The sequence below is a fragment of the Tasmannia lanceolata genome, unplaced genomic scaffold (genome assembly GCF_043159265.1).
Source record: "Tasmannia lanceolata isolate RefF3 unplaced genomic scaffold, GAP_Taslan_0.1 ptg000044l, whole genome shotgun sequence".
Classification (NCBI taxonomy): Eukaryota; Viridiplantae; Streptophyta; class Magnoliopsida; order Canellales; family Winteraceae; genus Tasmannia; species Tasmannia lanceolata.
Window position 1 is genome coordinate 16,470,048 of NW_027518721.1, and position 16,857 is coordinate 16,486,904.

Genomic DNA, 16,857 nt, shown 5'->3' on the forward strand with positions numbered 1-16,857 from the left:
AGGAAGAGAGAACTTAGCTTCCGAAGCGAATTTCCCATCTTACGAGGAAGTTTCTTGTAACTATGGCTTTGGGAGGTTTCCCATGGTGACCCTTGTATTGCGACCTTTGATCATTTCTCCTTGTTTAATCCCATGTGCATCATGTGAATTGTTATAGCCTTAAAAGATGATTGGCCACTAGGGAAAAGTGTTTGCCTACACCAACAACTGATACAAACAAACGGAGTGGGTATTTAATGTGAAGAGACTTTCAGTTATCTGATGCTGGTAAAGGAAAGTTCTTTTGGCAGAAAAAAAACTATCTGATAATATCGATATTTCTCAATAAAATAGCCATGAATAATAATCAATATATCGTGATAAAACTCTTGACCACAGATAGGTACTGAGAATATGCGCAATATAGGTATTAAAATTATTAACAATGAGTAAGATTCATAAAAGACACATTTCAATAATCCAATGAAAATAGACAAACACATTGCAAGAAATTTTAATTGAAGCTTCAAAAGTATCCCAATTATTCAAAGTATTACATGGATTTGTTATGTACTACTGTTGAAAGTTGTGCAAAATTGATTATGACTGCAGAAGATAAAATCAGTTCTGACCGGTGATAACATATGTATCGGTATCTAGTATGATTTTAATGGAAGGAAGCACAACAGCGGCTATTGGACGGTGTTCCAGTCCACCACCGTTATCGATGATCAGCCTCAGACCTTCAATACAGAGTTCTCCATGGTGACCACTCACCACTATCGTCGGCTCCTCAGATAGTTCCTTGAGAACAGGAATCAAATTTACGAAAAATGTTACAACCCATACAAAAATTAAAGTTCTCTGAAATTAAAAGTGATAAGAAGCCATGGACTGTAATTAATTGGTCAAAAGATAAATGGAATGCGAATTAAGAAAAACATCAGACTACTGAAATTGGCTAGAGCAAGTTTGTAAGTCAATCATTCCCAGCTTGCACAATTGAAACTAAACTTTCCTGCAGTTTTAGTGTATGTGTTTGCAGCTTGTTACTCTCTTCCGACATAACAATAACATGTGATTTCACCTCTTGTTACTCGTTGTCCTACAAAAAGTCGTATCCATTTGAATAAGCCTATAATTGGACAATCTAATTTTGTTCAGGAGTGAGGAAAGAGTCTGATGGAAAATTCTGCAGGAGGATATATTCTCCAAAAGCATAGAAGAGTATTTACAGAAAATGAATACCACCTACATATGAAATTGCATAAGTTGGGTTGTTGGTTTTTTTTTTTTTTTTTTCAGTGGTGGTGTGGGTGGTGGTGCTGTGTGTGTGGAAGGAAACAAGAATTCCTAGCTAGGTGGGTTTTCAATTATGAGGAAAATGATGAAAGAATATGAATTTGCTGAATGAATGGAAATAAAAGAATTCCGAGGAGAGATCCAGGTGGGTTTTCAAAAACTTTCAGGAAAAAAAAGGAACTAGAATAGGCCTTTTTTCCAAGAAAATGAAAGAAAATTTAAGAATGAAAGAGAGCGTGAAAGAATAGAATAAAGCAATTGACAGGGGCAAGTTCAGATGAATGTTTTTACAATACAAAAAGAAAAAAATCCACAAACGCAAACATTGCTTAAAAGTTTAAACGGGCAGGGTCAGGTGAAAGTTTTTACGATACAAACCAAAAAAATCCACATATGCAAACATTGCTTCAAAGTTTAAGCATGTAAATCAACCAATTTAACTACTGAAAAAAAAAAGATAACCACTTATAATGAAACATCTAATAACATATAAATGGTGTTTCTTCCATGAAAATGAGAGAATTGACAGGAATGAGAGCCACTTGATTAGGTGGAGCAAGAGGAATAGAATTCGTTTCCGTCAAGGCATGTTGAATGACTGACTATAGTATGAAGGTACCTTGACTGCTACTGGATAGTGTGGGGAATCAAATCAATTGCTTTACAGCACATCATAAGGCTGACCAAGTCTACAGTATGGAGGTCCCTTACTAGCATTTTTCAGCAACAAGTATATCATTAACGCCAGTGTCCAATGATCATAGAAATGAAGGGAGAAAATAAAAATGGGGGTGGATGGACAGGGGAGGGAGCGGAGATAGCTGATCAGTAACTACTAGGATTTTAAATGCACTCCTTCAAACCCACGTAACCTCATTGTAACCTCTAGATAATTGAAAAGCAACAGTATTTTGGAATCAGAAATAGGAAATCCAACCCAAAGTCCAATCCAATGATGAGGGAAGCTCTCTCTGCCACACCAGCCGAAATTCTTTTAACCTCTTTAATTACCTCCATCCCAGACAATCCACTGCCTTGGTATTCACATTTTGCACAAGTCACTTAGCTTCGAGAACCTTTCAACAAGGTAATGGTGGGTAATCGTGTCAAACAAGCATGTAGATACACATCAGCATGATTGTACGGAGCAAACATAAATTTATTTTTAGTTTTTGGCATATATAAATAAATATTCCTACATTTTATAGATGACTAAAACCTCTGTAATAATACTTTGATATTATAATGCAACTGTGTAGACATGTTGTGTCATTGTGTTGGAGACCTGTCTGTGCCCTATAGATGAGTAATGTGTGCATGGTTCCTTTTGGGTGCTGTTGAATTTCTCTTTTGACATTTCAGTCGTGTCTTTACTTTCGAAACATATTTATAAATTGGGACGTTTTCATAACAAGAAGAATATCGAGATGTCGCTGATTCATAGAGATTTCTATGATTAATAGATATAAACGAAAAGGAAATTACCTTTGGGATTTCCCAAACATTTTTCCTCCCACTGAGAGCTTCCACCTTCGGCAGGCTGGTGTCCCTGGCTTTCAAAAGTTTTAGCTGCTCCTCAACACCTTTTGATTTGTCCAGTCCAGCATGAACAGCTATCAACTTACAGACGCACCTTCCTTTTGAAGTATCAATGCAAACGTTCTCCTGTGGTTAACATTACAAAAAGGTTATTCTAAAAAGTAAAAAACATCATAAAAATGTTCATAGCTCAACACTCTGGGTTCCAGCTCTGATTGCCAAAAAACAATAGCTTCTTTCTAGAAATCAATCAAATAACCAGTATTTCAGCAGTCGTGATTCCAACACTATACCTCTTCGTGGACCCAAACCAAATCCGCAAGGAACTTCTTGTGTTCCTCGGGGACTGCTTTAGCCAAATCTGCAGTGAAATGATAGAACCGAATGTAGGGTTAGTTGGCATTAAGGAAATTTCCATTAGATATCACTTCAAGAATGCCCTAATGTTGTTCAGTTTATTCATCGACATATTTCAATTTTCACCATATTAACATAAAGGAGAGAAATGAGAATCAAACACGTCTGAGGTCCCAAAGACCACAGTAACAAAGAATTCTTTCATGTTTGTCTAAACCATGATTTTTCCACGTAAATGTGTTTTGCTGACAAGAAAGTTGCAACGGACACAAAACCCGTGATTAAGCCCTCAAATCAATTTGTTGGAAATTTATGAATGTTAATTTACTTCAGATCAAAATCTGTCCCTAAAAGTCCATAAATATCAGAAAGTGATAGTTTAGGTTTTTTCAAGATTCTATAGCAACTTCAGCACCCAATTTATCAACCTTGTCATAGGTCTGAAGAGTTCCCTCCAAAGTTGCACAATAAATCATTTATCTTCGAAATTTTAAGAAGACACAGAACTATTGCCCAAAAGGCAAAGATTGCAAGAGATGACAACCCCATAAGCGGGGAGTCTAGAGACGAGGTTCAAAACATTGCAAGCAGCGAAATAATGATATTTCCCAAAGGTACATTCAAAACACCTTAAGCGGTGAAAGAACTGCCTCTAAAATACAGATCATAAAAATCCGGAAAATAAGTCTTAGATCATGTAGGAAACAAGTTTCATAGATATCTCCAAGCCTTCCACACTAAGAAGAACATATGTTTTAATAAGATCCTCGTTGTAGTATCATTTTCGCAATAGACTGATGATTATTGTTAACAATTGTGCCCATTGTCTTGCCGGCACCAAGTCCATTGATCCTTCTTATTCATTGCTGGTTTACTCGTGATTTGTGGCACTTTGTCTTCTGTCTCTTTGGAGTTTCTTGGGTTCTCCCTGGGCACATCGCTGATCATATTGAGTCGCGGAGTTTCGCCTATAGGCAGGACTTTATGGAGCCTATTTACAATTGCCACTATGCGGCTCTTTTAGAATGAAAGGAATAAAAGAGTGCTCAAATGTACATCCAAAGGTGTGAGAAGTTTACAGAGACAAATCTTCTCGGTAGTTGTTCAGTGAGCATCAGTCCTCTCTCTATTTAGTCTCGATGAATTCCTTCCATAGGAATTGGGAGGTGATTAGGTTGAGTAGTATTCACTTGGAGGGCCCTAAACCCAAATGAACCCTTCCACCTCCCGGGAGGTTGAAGCTGAACTTTGATGTGCTTTTTTTAGCCCGTGTGAAACAGATGCTATCTAGATAGAGGTATTGCGAGACTGCATAGAAATGTTTTGTGCCGACAGGGTGTGATGTGAGCTTTTTGAGCCTAATAGGTGAAAAGGATGATATCGAGGCAGAGGTCACGATGCTTCTTAGGGGGATTCAATTCTGCGGGACCAATTGCAGCATATGATCATCGAGGGAGATTCCCTCAATGTGGTCAGATGAGTGAGAGATGGGGCACCATTCCCATGGCGCTTTGCGGATGCCATAGATGAGATTTAGGATTCTTTGGAGGGACTTGATTCAGAGATTAGCCATGCTTGGCGATCGGCCAACTCGGAGGTAGATGCTTAAGCACAATCGAAAGTTGGCAGAGAGGAGATTCTGTTATAAGACCACGCGCTACCTTGAGAGCGTATAGTTCGGTGATAGTTTCTATATTGTTGTTCTTCTCTAATTCTCTTGTATAATTCCTCTTTTTTCTTTTCTTTTTTTCTTTTACTTCGAATTGTGCCTTTAAACCAACTAGGCCTTTGGGTTTTGATTTCTTAAAAAACATATAAATTAAAAATCTTGAGAAGAAAAACTAAAAAAAGAAGTTGATATGCTAGGTGTTGAAAACATCAATTTGCTACGGACAATAAGATGCCAAAAAAGTCCACTAGAGCTTCCCATAGCCGTTATTTATATAGAAAATCTACCCCAACTTATTATCTAAAAAGAAAGAAATCTGCAATCCATAAAATTCCCTCAAAATCTCTTACCAAGCCTAGACACTTTCCAAAGTACACTCAAGGCACAAAAGCGGGATTTTCATCCCAGATAGTAAACCTCCAAAAGGACTAAAGCATATCCTACGAACAAACTTAGAAAATTCATTAAAATACCCAAAAATGATTCAGTAAAAAAGGCAGGGCATGGAGGGATTCCACTCAGCTTTGACCATGTGGTTGTTGATGAAAGGAATGGCATGTGTTGACGTCACCCAATTCAGGTCCTCATTGACCCTTCTTCTTCCCTTCTTTCTATTTCATTTTCCTAAGTAAATTCTAAGAGGAATGCTAGACAGACAGGCGCCCTTGCAAAAACCAGGTAAAAGGGCACCCTCATTGGTCAATATCCATTTTATGATGGCGCGTAAAATTACAATTATAACTTTCATAAGTGGATACCTTAAGGTGCCATTTGGATACGCAGATTTTACAATCTTGGATTTCCTCAAAATCGTATTTGGGAGACTAGAGAATAAGGAGACCAGCCATCGTTTCCTGATTTCTCGCCCTTCTTTCCATCGGCAAGAGAGCAGGAGATCATCCCATGTTTCCAGGTTTTAGAAATCTCAGGATGGGGGAGAAATTTCTAAAACCTGGATTCTTAATTAAAATCCAAGACTCCAAAGAGAAGCGAAACGATTGGTCTCCTTATTCTCTCGTCTCCCAATTGGTCTCCTTATTCTCTCGTCTCCCAACTCTGAGGAAATCCAAGATTCTAAAATCCACCTATCCAAACGGCCCCTAAATCTCCTCCCCTTTTTCATTGAAAAATACTACTACTTAAATACAAGCAAAAGGTAGTGTCACATCACAAGCCCATCTACCCACTTCCCCCACAATCCTAAGAACACATACCCACATTTACAAGTACAACTACCCATAAACATAATAATAATATGCACATATCAGGCAATAACAACAGTATTAGGAAAAAAAAACAAAATGGGAGGAGAAATTCCCACCAGCTGATCCATGTGGAACACCATACGACTCGAACGTAGATCCGGCATCATAAATGGAACCCTTGTACGGCGTCCCCTTCTTTACATTGAACTTGATCTTAATCTCACCACCCCATCTCCTCCCTTGAACATGCATCCTCTCAAACCCTAACCCCTTAAACCACCCTTCTCTCTCCTCATTCGCCTCGTACTCCTTCCACGTCTCCGAGAACGGCGATCCATCCGGCGCCCGCGGGAGGGCTCCGACGAAAGCCGCAAATGCAAAGTCATGATTTCCACAGAGGAAGACATGGGTCTGATTAGGGTATAAAGATGGGAGAGAGATGAGGAAATCAATCACGCGGCGGGTATTGGGCCCGCGATCGCAATAATCTCCTAAGAAGATTATGAGGGCTGATTGAAAGGAAGGTGGGTCAATTAGGGTTTGGAGATTGGACCAGAGTTTTTGGAGCTTGGTGAAGTAGCCATGGATGTCACCTATACAGATGACAACTCTGTCTTTGTTGTTGGTGTTTGGGGATTTTGAATATTCTTCCCCTCTTTCTCCCATATCTCTTTATTTATAGAGGGAGTATCTATCTGGGTTTTTCTTTGTTTTTGCAGAGGGATGTGGATTTTGATTGGGAATGACACTGTGTTTGGTGTAAGACACAGTGTTGGGTTGGGTAAAGGAGAGAGGTTGTGAAGAGGAGTTGTAAGGGTAGACATTGGATTGGTATTGGTTTTGTAACATGTGGCATGTGGCTTGATCAAAGCATGATATTGATAGGTTGAGCAGCCATGGTGGACTTTTGTTGCGTAGTTTGTGGCCTAAAATTTCGATCTAATTACTTAGACAATAGAACAGGGGAAATGGTATATTCGCCCTATTCTTTGACTTTGGGACAGTTCCCTCCAATGTATTGTGACCAAGGTTTAAAATTTCGGTTTCGATACCGGTTTCGGACCTTGAAATTTTAAATTTTCAACCGAAATTTCAAAATTTCGGTCGAAATCTAGTACAAAAATCGAAACCAATATTTTATTCAATATTAAATTTCGGTCATTTCGGTTGAAATTTCGGTAATTTCGGTCGAAATTTCGGTGAAATATTAAATTAATTAAAAAGAAAACAGATTTTTGGGTCAAATTTCGGAAAAACCAAAATTTCGGCCGAAATAACTGACCGTTTCGGTTTTTGGTAGTTTCGGTGTCAGTCTCCACCGAAATCCGAAATTTTGGATTTCAGTCGAAATTTAAAACCATGATTGTGACTACCCAGCATATAATTCAAACCATCAAAAGACATAGTAATTACAGTTGGGGCTCTCATAATTAATGCTCCATAAGTTTATAATCTCTTATATCCTATTGCTAGATCAGGAATCGACATTATTCATACATTGGTAATTTATAATCTCTTATTTCTAATACTTAATAAATAAAAATATAAAAATCTAGTGATATAAGATATAAGAGAGTATTTTCATAGAAAATGTTGTTCAAAGTACATATACTTTACAATACTATATGTAGATACAAATTAGGAGAGTGAAGAAAAAAAAGAAATAAAAAAGAAAAGATTTGTCGAAATTCACAAATCCTAATCGCAAGACATACCCCTAGCATTCTGACAAGATTGGAGGGTGTGTATATATAGAATGTTTCTAACCAAAAGAGTTTAAGACCATCAACTCATCGCTCTCAGTTGAAAGTGTAAGACCATGAAAGTGTAAGACCGTTCATCTCTCTCTCTCTCTCTCTCTCTCTCTCTCTCTCTCTCTGATGAAAGTGTAAGACTATGGAAGACCGCGCATCTCTCTCTCTCTCTCTAAGTACATAGATGATATAAAAGAAACAAAATTTAAGGGGCGGTGAGATTGCAAGAAAAATCAGGTGATAGACTTATTTTCTAATACTTAATATGCTCTAATATTCTATATAAAAAACAAAGCCACCGACAATATAAAATATAAGAGCCCCGACTATACTTTTGAAATTATTGTTGAATTTAAAGTAAGGAAATGATATCAACCCAACCATGTTTTAATAATTGCACTAACTCTTCTTGTCTTTTATTATTAAAAGGATTGTCAGAGGTTAGGTTATTACAGTTCCCAAAAAACTCTCACAAGCCAAGTAAGAAAGAAAAGACTTGGTGCGATTATTAAAACATGGTTGTGCTGATATCATGGCCCTTTAAAACATTCTTCATTGATAAAATGAGTTAGGAATCTTGTGAATATTTTAAAGTATCATTCTTCTTCTTCTTTCAGTGTTTTCTATTGACACAGAAGTTTTTACCTAATAAGAGTTGGTTTGGGACAATTTCTTTTTCTATTGTTATAATAGAAGGGTCAAACATAAGGTTGTTCATTCGAGGAGATCCAAGTGCTTCTGGTACAATATGAAACGATTGAAGTATGTTTGAATTAGTTAATTTTACTTGTTGGAAAGGAAAACTATTTTTAAAATTTCCTACTTTTTTTTTTACACAGGACAAAAGATAATTGGAACAAATCCTATTCAAATTTTATGTAGATGGACTTAACAATTTATGAAAATATCCATCCAAACTAACCATAATCATAGACTTTTATGTAATCATTAATACTTCAACAGTTATTTCTGGTGCGGGAGAGATGCTGGTTGGGCCTGCAAATGCTCTCTCTTCATGGACGAGATATCCAATGGTCTAACGTGCTTCCAAGCTTAAAGAGCCCAAGAGTACAGCTTTGAAGCAAAGCAGCAGTACCACATCACCTGCTGTTGGAACCACCCTCCGCATCAGCTCTTTCCAGCATCCCTTAGGCCCGGTTTGGATGCCGAGAAGATTTTGATTTGGATTTTTCACATTTGTAGCCCTTTTTGCATTGTGATTTGGATACGGATCAAATCCTTGGATTTCCAAATCAGCAACTGACAGTGAAAAAAATCAGATTTCCAAATATGTTGCGGAAATAAGTAATTGGAAATCCACAGATCTGGCAGTTTCATTCACCCTCTTTGATCCTCAACCTCTCCACTCCACTAGGAAGTACCCCCTTTCCCTCTCTGTCTCCCTCAACATGAGCTGGCGGATCTATTCAATTTGTATTCAAAATTCAATTCCAAATCCAAATAGAAAATATGAGGTACCCAAACGGGCCCTTAATTCACTTTCAAGTTGTTCTATCCAAAGCTCGGATTCTTATCAGAAATTTCAAAAATAAGATTAGCAGTTTAGAGGAGTATACCTGAGCTGCATTCCAACACTATTGACTCAAATTGGATTTCGTATTTTCACTTGATACAGATTAAGGGTTCAAAGAGCCAATCAATTACAGGGTTACATGAAGCCCCAACAGTCCGCGGCTTCCATAAGTATCTGAGTATCTCAATCTCAAACAGATACTTTACAGAGAGAGAGAGAGAGAGAGAGAGAGAGAGAGAGAGGAATCGACGAGAACACCTTTGGCAACGAAGATCAATCTCCACTGGCACAGCCCCTGCAACCACAATGGACGCATTCTATAACCTTCTCTTCTCCCAGGTGTTTAGGGACTCGGCAGACACATGTCATGGCGAAGTTGTGATCCCGTGGTTGCATGCATCTTAGACACCAAAACCATTCGTAACCAGACTGCAAATCAAGCACATGCCAAGATGATTAGAAAATAAGCATAAAGTTTTAATTTGAATTGGAACATAAGAAAAAACCCCCAATGCATTCAGCTTTTTAAGGGAGAAAAGTTAATTAAAATTAAATAAAAAATAAAGAAATACGTGGGACAGGAAAGCAATGACAAATCATCGACGATGACAAATCCTTTAACCTGTTTGGCTTCAACAACTGAGAAAGAAACTGAATAAGATCAAAGAGGGAAAAAAGAGAGGGCTTTCAGGAAGAGATTTTGGGTTAAAGTGGACTATGGGATTACCAGTAATTATCAGGGAGAGATTTTGAGCTAAAGTGGATTATGGGGTTATCAGAAATTATCGGTTTGATCATTATCTAACATAACACCCTGAAAGAAACCTGTATCAGCTAACACAATGCATAACACCACAAAATAAGATCACTTGGAGCCAAAGCCATGTTAAAGTAGCAAAGCATGCATTGACCATGAGATACCTAAGCAGATTTGAGAAGGGCAGATATTAGATAGAAATGGGAAAAAAAAAAACAAATTGGAAGAATGGTAAGCAATATAGAGACACATAATCAGATTTACATCTAACCTTTTTTCCATTTGGCAACTATATTGAGATCAGCATAGCCTTGATCCAAGCAAAATTCATATAGCACTTCAGATATTTCTTTTCTTCGGTAGTAAAGATCAAATATGTAGCGACTCTTCTGATGAGCAATTCAGAAGATGGGCCACAGTGCTTCACATTTTCTCTTACCATCATGTGGATCATTTTCAGCTGTTCATGAATACAGAATTTGCGTTGGTATGCAGGCAGTAGTTAGTAGATGCAGTCTAACTAAAAAGAAGTGAAATAAATAAAACTTTTAAATAATGCGTCAAATAATACAACAACCCTCGCTCATCTTTGCCTCTAGCTCACGGAGAGTAGGCTCAATTAGCTCCCATCCATTTGGATATTTGACACGGTTGGTCTTGATCTTTGGCATTCTTGAAACTGCGGACAACTTTGAATTTGTATTTTCCACGAGAGAATAGGCTCGTACTTATGGATCATCAAACTAACAGATACGTCCTGTAAAATATTATTGTCTTAGACACCCTTGTAATAAAAGAAATATTAACCAATAACTAAGACGGAAAATGGCCAGGGATTTTGCTTAATCAAGGTCAAGAAAATGGACAATGTAAACCTTAAATATGAGAATCATCTACAGACTATCAACTTACAATGCCATTCCGGGAAGAAAAAAAAAACAAACAAACAAACAAAAAAGATACTATCAAGTTACAATAGAACATGGCCTTCTGAATAAAACCAGTTTGCAAGCATTTAAAATATTTTTTTACACACCCACATAAGTGTTAGTGTATAGAGTAAACAGCAAACCCAAGACAAAATCGAGATTAAGAAAAATGAAGCTATGGAAAGTTTAAATGAATAAAAATAACTCTGAAGAGAAAAAGAGATTTGTGATGGAAGCACAATTAAGGAAGAAAAGATTAAACTAAAAGAAGAATAATAAATAGATAGAGTAAGATAGATAGATCACCTAGGAAATGACACCGATGGTCTTCCTAGGCCATAACATCGTTGGGTTTTCAAGGCATTACGCTATACCAATGGACATCACATCCAATGTTTTGCAATGAGAGCAAAGAAATCTTTTTCATTCAAAAAGTCATCTTTAATAAACACTCGGCATTCATTGGAATTTCAAATGCCAATGAATACAGATTCCATGTTTGGTTGCCAATATTATAGTGAAGTTCCATTTGACTCCCTGACATGTTCTAGACATCATTATTGCTTTTTTGCACACTTGGCGCCCATGTGGCACTAATGTCCCCTCTCCTCATCTTCCAACCAAACTCTACCAAAAGTTAATTTTTTGGTAGAAGAACGGTGGAGAAGGCCCTCTCTGGTAATGACACCCCTACTTTTTCCACTACTCTTCGAGAAAAATATAGTGCAACCAAACACTACTTACCACTATTCCACCATTCTTCTACACAAACCAAATGCTTGTCTCCTCCCCTTTGACTTCTTATTCTACTACTCTTTGAGCCACCCCCAAACAACCAAACAGACCCTAAAGACTTCTTCCATGAGTTCTAGAAACTTCTCCTACTAAAACTCTAGTACATGGGATGACTTAAACAAACAAAACATTAATCTCTAAAAGTTTCTCAGCTGAACCTCATGAAAATAAAACTAATAACAATACTGTCAATAAATGTCTGAATAGTGTCACATGAATAGTAAAACCCAAACTAAAACAAACTACTAACCCATTACATTAAAATTACTGCCCTTACGAACACAAGAAAAACAATTAAGAACTTATGATGAAACCCCAGCATCATATTCAGCCCCTTTTTTCAATTCTCGTGAAGGATGGTCCCCATCACCCACTCCTAATCCGAACACTTATCATAAAAGAAAAAAAAAATACTAAATGAAGAATTCTTAGATGCTAGCTATATAAACAAATTGGCTGGCATTTGCATAATTTGAGCAATTTATAGTTGCTTCTAAAGTTGGAATGATAGTTCTCCAAATAGAGGTCGGTATGGTGTAAAAAGGTTCCGAAAATCAAGTATATAAAACCAAGATAAGGTGATATCAGCCTTACCCATGGGCTGCTAGACTGTCTATTATGCTTTTTATATACATTAATGATTGTGCAATGCCCTTTGTGCCAACATGGTGTTAAAATAGTTAATAAGCTTTGAAATTGGTGCAAACCTAGGGTTCAGAGACTGTGTTCTGGGAACTTTGGAGCAAAACCTGGAATTGACAAGCAGATAAGGACTAGAGCCGTAAAACAATCTCCATAAGCCATCTGCAAGAATTCTTGAATAAAAAAATTTAATTACAAAGAGTGGTGTAAAAAGACCTGTGATGGTCATTGGGCAACCTCTGCCCGATGATGTCATTTTGTAATTCATTTTCTTTTCTTAATAAATTCACACTGAGCAACCTCTGCCCAATGTCGTCTTACTATAATTCTTTTTGTGCAACCTCCGCCCGATGATGTCATTTTGTAATCCATGGAGATTCGTGGATTTGATTGATGAGATCCGTGACTGTATGGAAGGACACCCTGTCCGGTTTCAGCATGTCCAGCGCTCAGCAGACAGCGATGCCGGTGGATTAGCCAAGGATGGGGTGAATCGGACGTCCTTGGAGATATTTGATATCCTTCCTCTGTGATCTGTATCTTTTTTAGCCTTCTCTTGTTGTATTCTCTCTCTCTCTTGTCTTTTATCTTGCCCCTAGAACTCCTCGGTCTTGGGTTTGCCCCCTTATTAATATTGATTTCACAATTTCAAAAAAAAACAAAAACTCTAAAAGAGAAATTAAATTGGGTGTCAAGAATGCCTGATTAGCTATACATCCCTATCATCGTTTTAAATTTATAATGAAATTGACACAAAACAACCGAAATGTTCTCATTTTCATCCCCGGTGAAACACATACCAAAACTGAAACGCATAGCAAAACCAAAACTGCAAGTGTATTAGTAGAATAGTACCAGTATACGTTACATAATTATATTTATTTTAATTGTATGAGAAATGTGGTGTATGCATTATGGATAAATATTTATATGAAATACATATGAAATGTCGTATGTAGTGAATCATAAGACATGTGACACTACAAGTGTTCGATATTATTAAACCATTATGCATGGTTTTCTTTGCTTGCGTGATATTTGTGTGTATTCTAGAACTCCCTAAAGTTTCATCTTAATTGTTCATTATTTGCATATATATCAATACGTTTTCATAATTTTATACGTTTTTCACCAAAATTTCTATTTGAAACTTACATGTTTCTATTTTCAACATGATCGGAGTGCAAACCAAAATCGAAACCTAAAACCCTGATCCCTATAGACCCCACTTGGTACGAGTCCCTTACCTCATTTGCAAACCTTGGAATAAGCGAGGAGGAAAACTCCTTCCCTTTTTTAATGGTATTTCAAAAAAAAAAAAATGCTTCTAATCTAATGGAAAAATCCTTCACATCACAAATACCACTAATCTTATTGATTATATGTGTCAATCACTCAATTTCCAAGGTCCTCGAGTGCTCTTCTTTGCGCATGTGATCAGTGTTTAAAAATGTGAATGAGGGTCAAAATGCGGCCAAGAAAAATCCTTGTCAACTCGACACGGACGCGACCAAGAATGTGGTTAACACGGCTGAGTACTAGGTTGACGTGATCATATCTTAGGAGAGTAAGGAATTTTTTTATTGACTCTGTAGGGCAAAACACGGAACGCGGTGGCAAAACGTGGAACGCAGCCAAGGGAAAAAGGAGTTGACTCGGGGGAGTCCACGATGGCATGGGGGAGTTTTAAAACTATGCATGTGAAAACATTTGAGGAGTGACCCTCCATCCAAACATTGCTAACAAACGTGTCGATGAAAATAAGAAGACTGGTAAAAATAGCCCTGACCTCCACTTCATTAGAGTCAGTCACACCTCTCGAGCCAGAGAACTCCATCAAAATACCCCCAAATAAAGTTAAGAAACACCCCACTCCCACCGGACCAGCATTCACTAAAGAAGAACCATCAAAGTTAAGCTTTAGCGTATTAGGAGGTGGGGTATCCATTTTGTTTCTTAGAATTAATCTTTCTATCCCTTCCACTAGTGTACTATTTGATAATTCCCCACCAAAGAGATGGCCCGCAGGTTGGGCGATACAAATTGATACATATATGCACTGATTGGACAACATATGTGGTCAATGGGCCAAGGCAAAACGAGGGATCATGTACCCCACTGGTACTATCCTCCGAAATTGGCTCCCCGTGGTGACGGAAAAGAAGCAGCGTACAAAACTCCTTCCCAGATGGTGCCCACCTCCCAAATGTTGGATTAAACTTAATTTCGACGGGAGCTCCAGTGGGAACCCAGGACGGGCGGGGATTGGTGGGGTTTTACGCGACCACTTGGGCAATCTTATAATGCACTTCTCCAAACCTGCTGAGATTTGTGACGCCAACGAGGCCGAGGTCTCGGTCCTTTTATTCGCATTGCAATGGTATGCGAACCACAATTTGGGCCCCCTTATTGTTGAAGGTGACTCCTCCAACACTATCGCATGGGCTTCAAACCAAACTGGTGGGCTGTGGAGGATGGCTTCCAAAATTGATGAAATTAGGGATCTTAACTCCTCGCCTCGTCCGTTATTAAGACACAGAAGGCGATCTGCGAACGACTGGGCAGACTCTCTGGCGAAGGAACGAGTGGATCAAGATGGGCTAAGTATATTTGTAGTCGGGAATTTGACTCTGTAAACTTTCTTTTCTGTTTCTTGTGGCTGGATTCCTGCCTCCAGGGGACTGCTTGTCCCCTTTGTATCGCTTGATCCTTTAGCAATAAATTGTCACATTTATAAAAAGAAAAACATATGTGGTCTAGTTTATACAGGGTTCTGGTGTATAGTTTATGCACAAGGTCATTCCTCAATAAAAAGACTTAGGGTGTGTTTGGTTGCACAAAAACTCGGCAGCCGTAGGAATTCGGCTTGGATTTGGCATGCCATTACACGTTTGGTTTCCAAAATAGCATTGGACTCCCCTTTGACTCTCTTGGATGCCTCTCATGTAATAATTGCTTGTCCGGTGAGGTGGATTCCTTATCCCCTCCTTATGACCAAATTCTTCCAAAAGCAAGGAATTTTGATTGAAGTCTCTCTCTCTCTGAATATATGCCGCGCAACCAAACACTACTTGCACTATTCTCCGAGGTAATTCAAGACAAATCAAATGCTTGTATCCTCCATTTTGACTTCTTATTCCACTACTCTCCGAGACACCCCGTGCAACCAAACACACCCTTAGGTATAGATACTCAATTACAAGTTTACAACAAAGTCATTAGTCAAATCAGCTACTCTATCTCGAAGCTCACTTTAGTCCAATCAGCTACTCTATCTCGAAGCTTTTGAACTGCTTCTAGCCTTCTACTATATGGAGTGGATTCTTAATAACAATCTCCACACCCTTCTCGTACAAAAAGTAAAGATCTTCACAAACTACCACCTTGGGGCTATTCCACCAACATGAGAAGAAGAGCTGGCCCGGTTCTCATTATAAATCTAAAATATTTCACTACCACCGACTAAAAACCCAAAAAAAAAAAAAAAAAAAAGGAAGTCCAAATGTCAAACAAGAAATCGCCTCATAATACAAAAAAGATGAAATATTTCTCTAACCTGCTTGAAGATTTAATGGTGATTAGGATATAATGGGTTTCAATAGAGCGAATCAAATAGTCATATTATATGTGCATGTGATTAGAAATCTGAAATTGACATATCGTAACATGATGTGGGGTTTGAAGGTCCACAGATTCAGTCATAGAACTACTAGAATCAAGGGAAAGAAATTCTTGATCAGAAAAATGATACAAACTAGGGTTTAAATGAAGATCTTTACATGAATCAAAGGATGTCGCTAGAATACAGAGAATCAACTGGAAAATTAAGATGATGCACAAAGAAAAGAAAAAAAGAATCTAGTTAGGGTTTTTGAAGAACAGAGAGCTTGCCTGTCTGCAGTTATTTAGAGTCTCCAGACTGAAAGAAATGGAATTATCAGGCAGGGATTTTCGTTTCCCGTTGGAAACCCTAGAGCGTAGAAGAAGAAAGTAGAGAGGGATTTTCATTTTGTTGAGGCCCTGTTTGTTTTAGATCTTGAAAATTGATTCGAGTCTTAAACTGATTATTAGACTCAATATTAAATGTAATTAGTTTTGGACTCATAATTGAATACCAAAATCCAAAAGCCTGTTCCTTCAGGCACTGTTGTTTTGGATTTTGAGAACCGATTGAGCCCAAAAGTGCCTATTTGACTCAAATTTATGTTATAATCAGCTTTGAACTGACAATCAGCACTCAGAATCTAAAACAAACAGGGCCTTAGATTTTAAGAATAGATTTTGAGTACCAAACTGATAATTGAACTCAATTAAATGCAATTTTGAGACCAACAATCAGTTTTGGACTCAAAAATCGATTCTAAAAATCCAAAAACGAACAGGGCCTTAATTTAT

At 37.8% G+C, this 16,857-nt stretch overlaps 2 protein-coding genes and 1 pseudogene across 3 annotated transcripts; 1 reads left to right on the top strand and 2 right to left on the bottom strand.

Moving 5' to 3' along the window:
* Positions 1–469: 469 nt before the first annotated feature.
* Positions 470–6,872, bottom strand: LOC143863604 (tyrosine-protein phosphatase RLPH2-like). Its single transcript, XM_077374320.1, has 4 exons — positions 6,168–6,872; positions 3,114–3,181; positions 2,767–2,946; positions 470–783 (listed from the first exon to the last, which is right to left on the bottom strand). Exons 1-4 carry the CDS (start codon positions 6,715–6,717, stop codon positions 601–603), a joined length of 981 nt encoding a protein of 326 aa, XP_077230435.1. The 5' UTR covers positions 6,718–6,872; the 3' UTR covers positions 470–600.
* A 1,811-nt stretch (positions 6,873–8,683) lies between these two features.
* LOC143863737 (protein BUD31 homolog 2-like) lies at positions 8,684–16,625 on the bottom strand (annotated as a pseudogene). Its single transcript, XR_013240956.1, has 4 exons — positions 16,354–16,625; positions 10,674–10,853; positions 10,345–10,556; positions 8,684–9,768 (listed from the first exon to the last, which is right to left on the bottom strand). The product of XR_013240956.1 is annotated as a protein BUD31 homolog 2-like (transcript).
* Positions 14,571–15,098, top strand: LOC143863347 (uncharacterized). Its single transcript, XM_077374030.1, has one exon. It carries the CDS (start codon positions 14,571–14,573, stop codon positions 15,096–15,098), a length of 528 nt encoding a protein of 175 aa, XP_077230145.1.
* Positions 16,626–16,857: the final 232 nt, after the last annotated feature.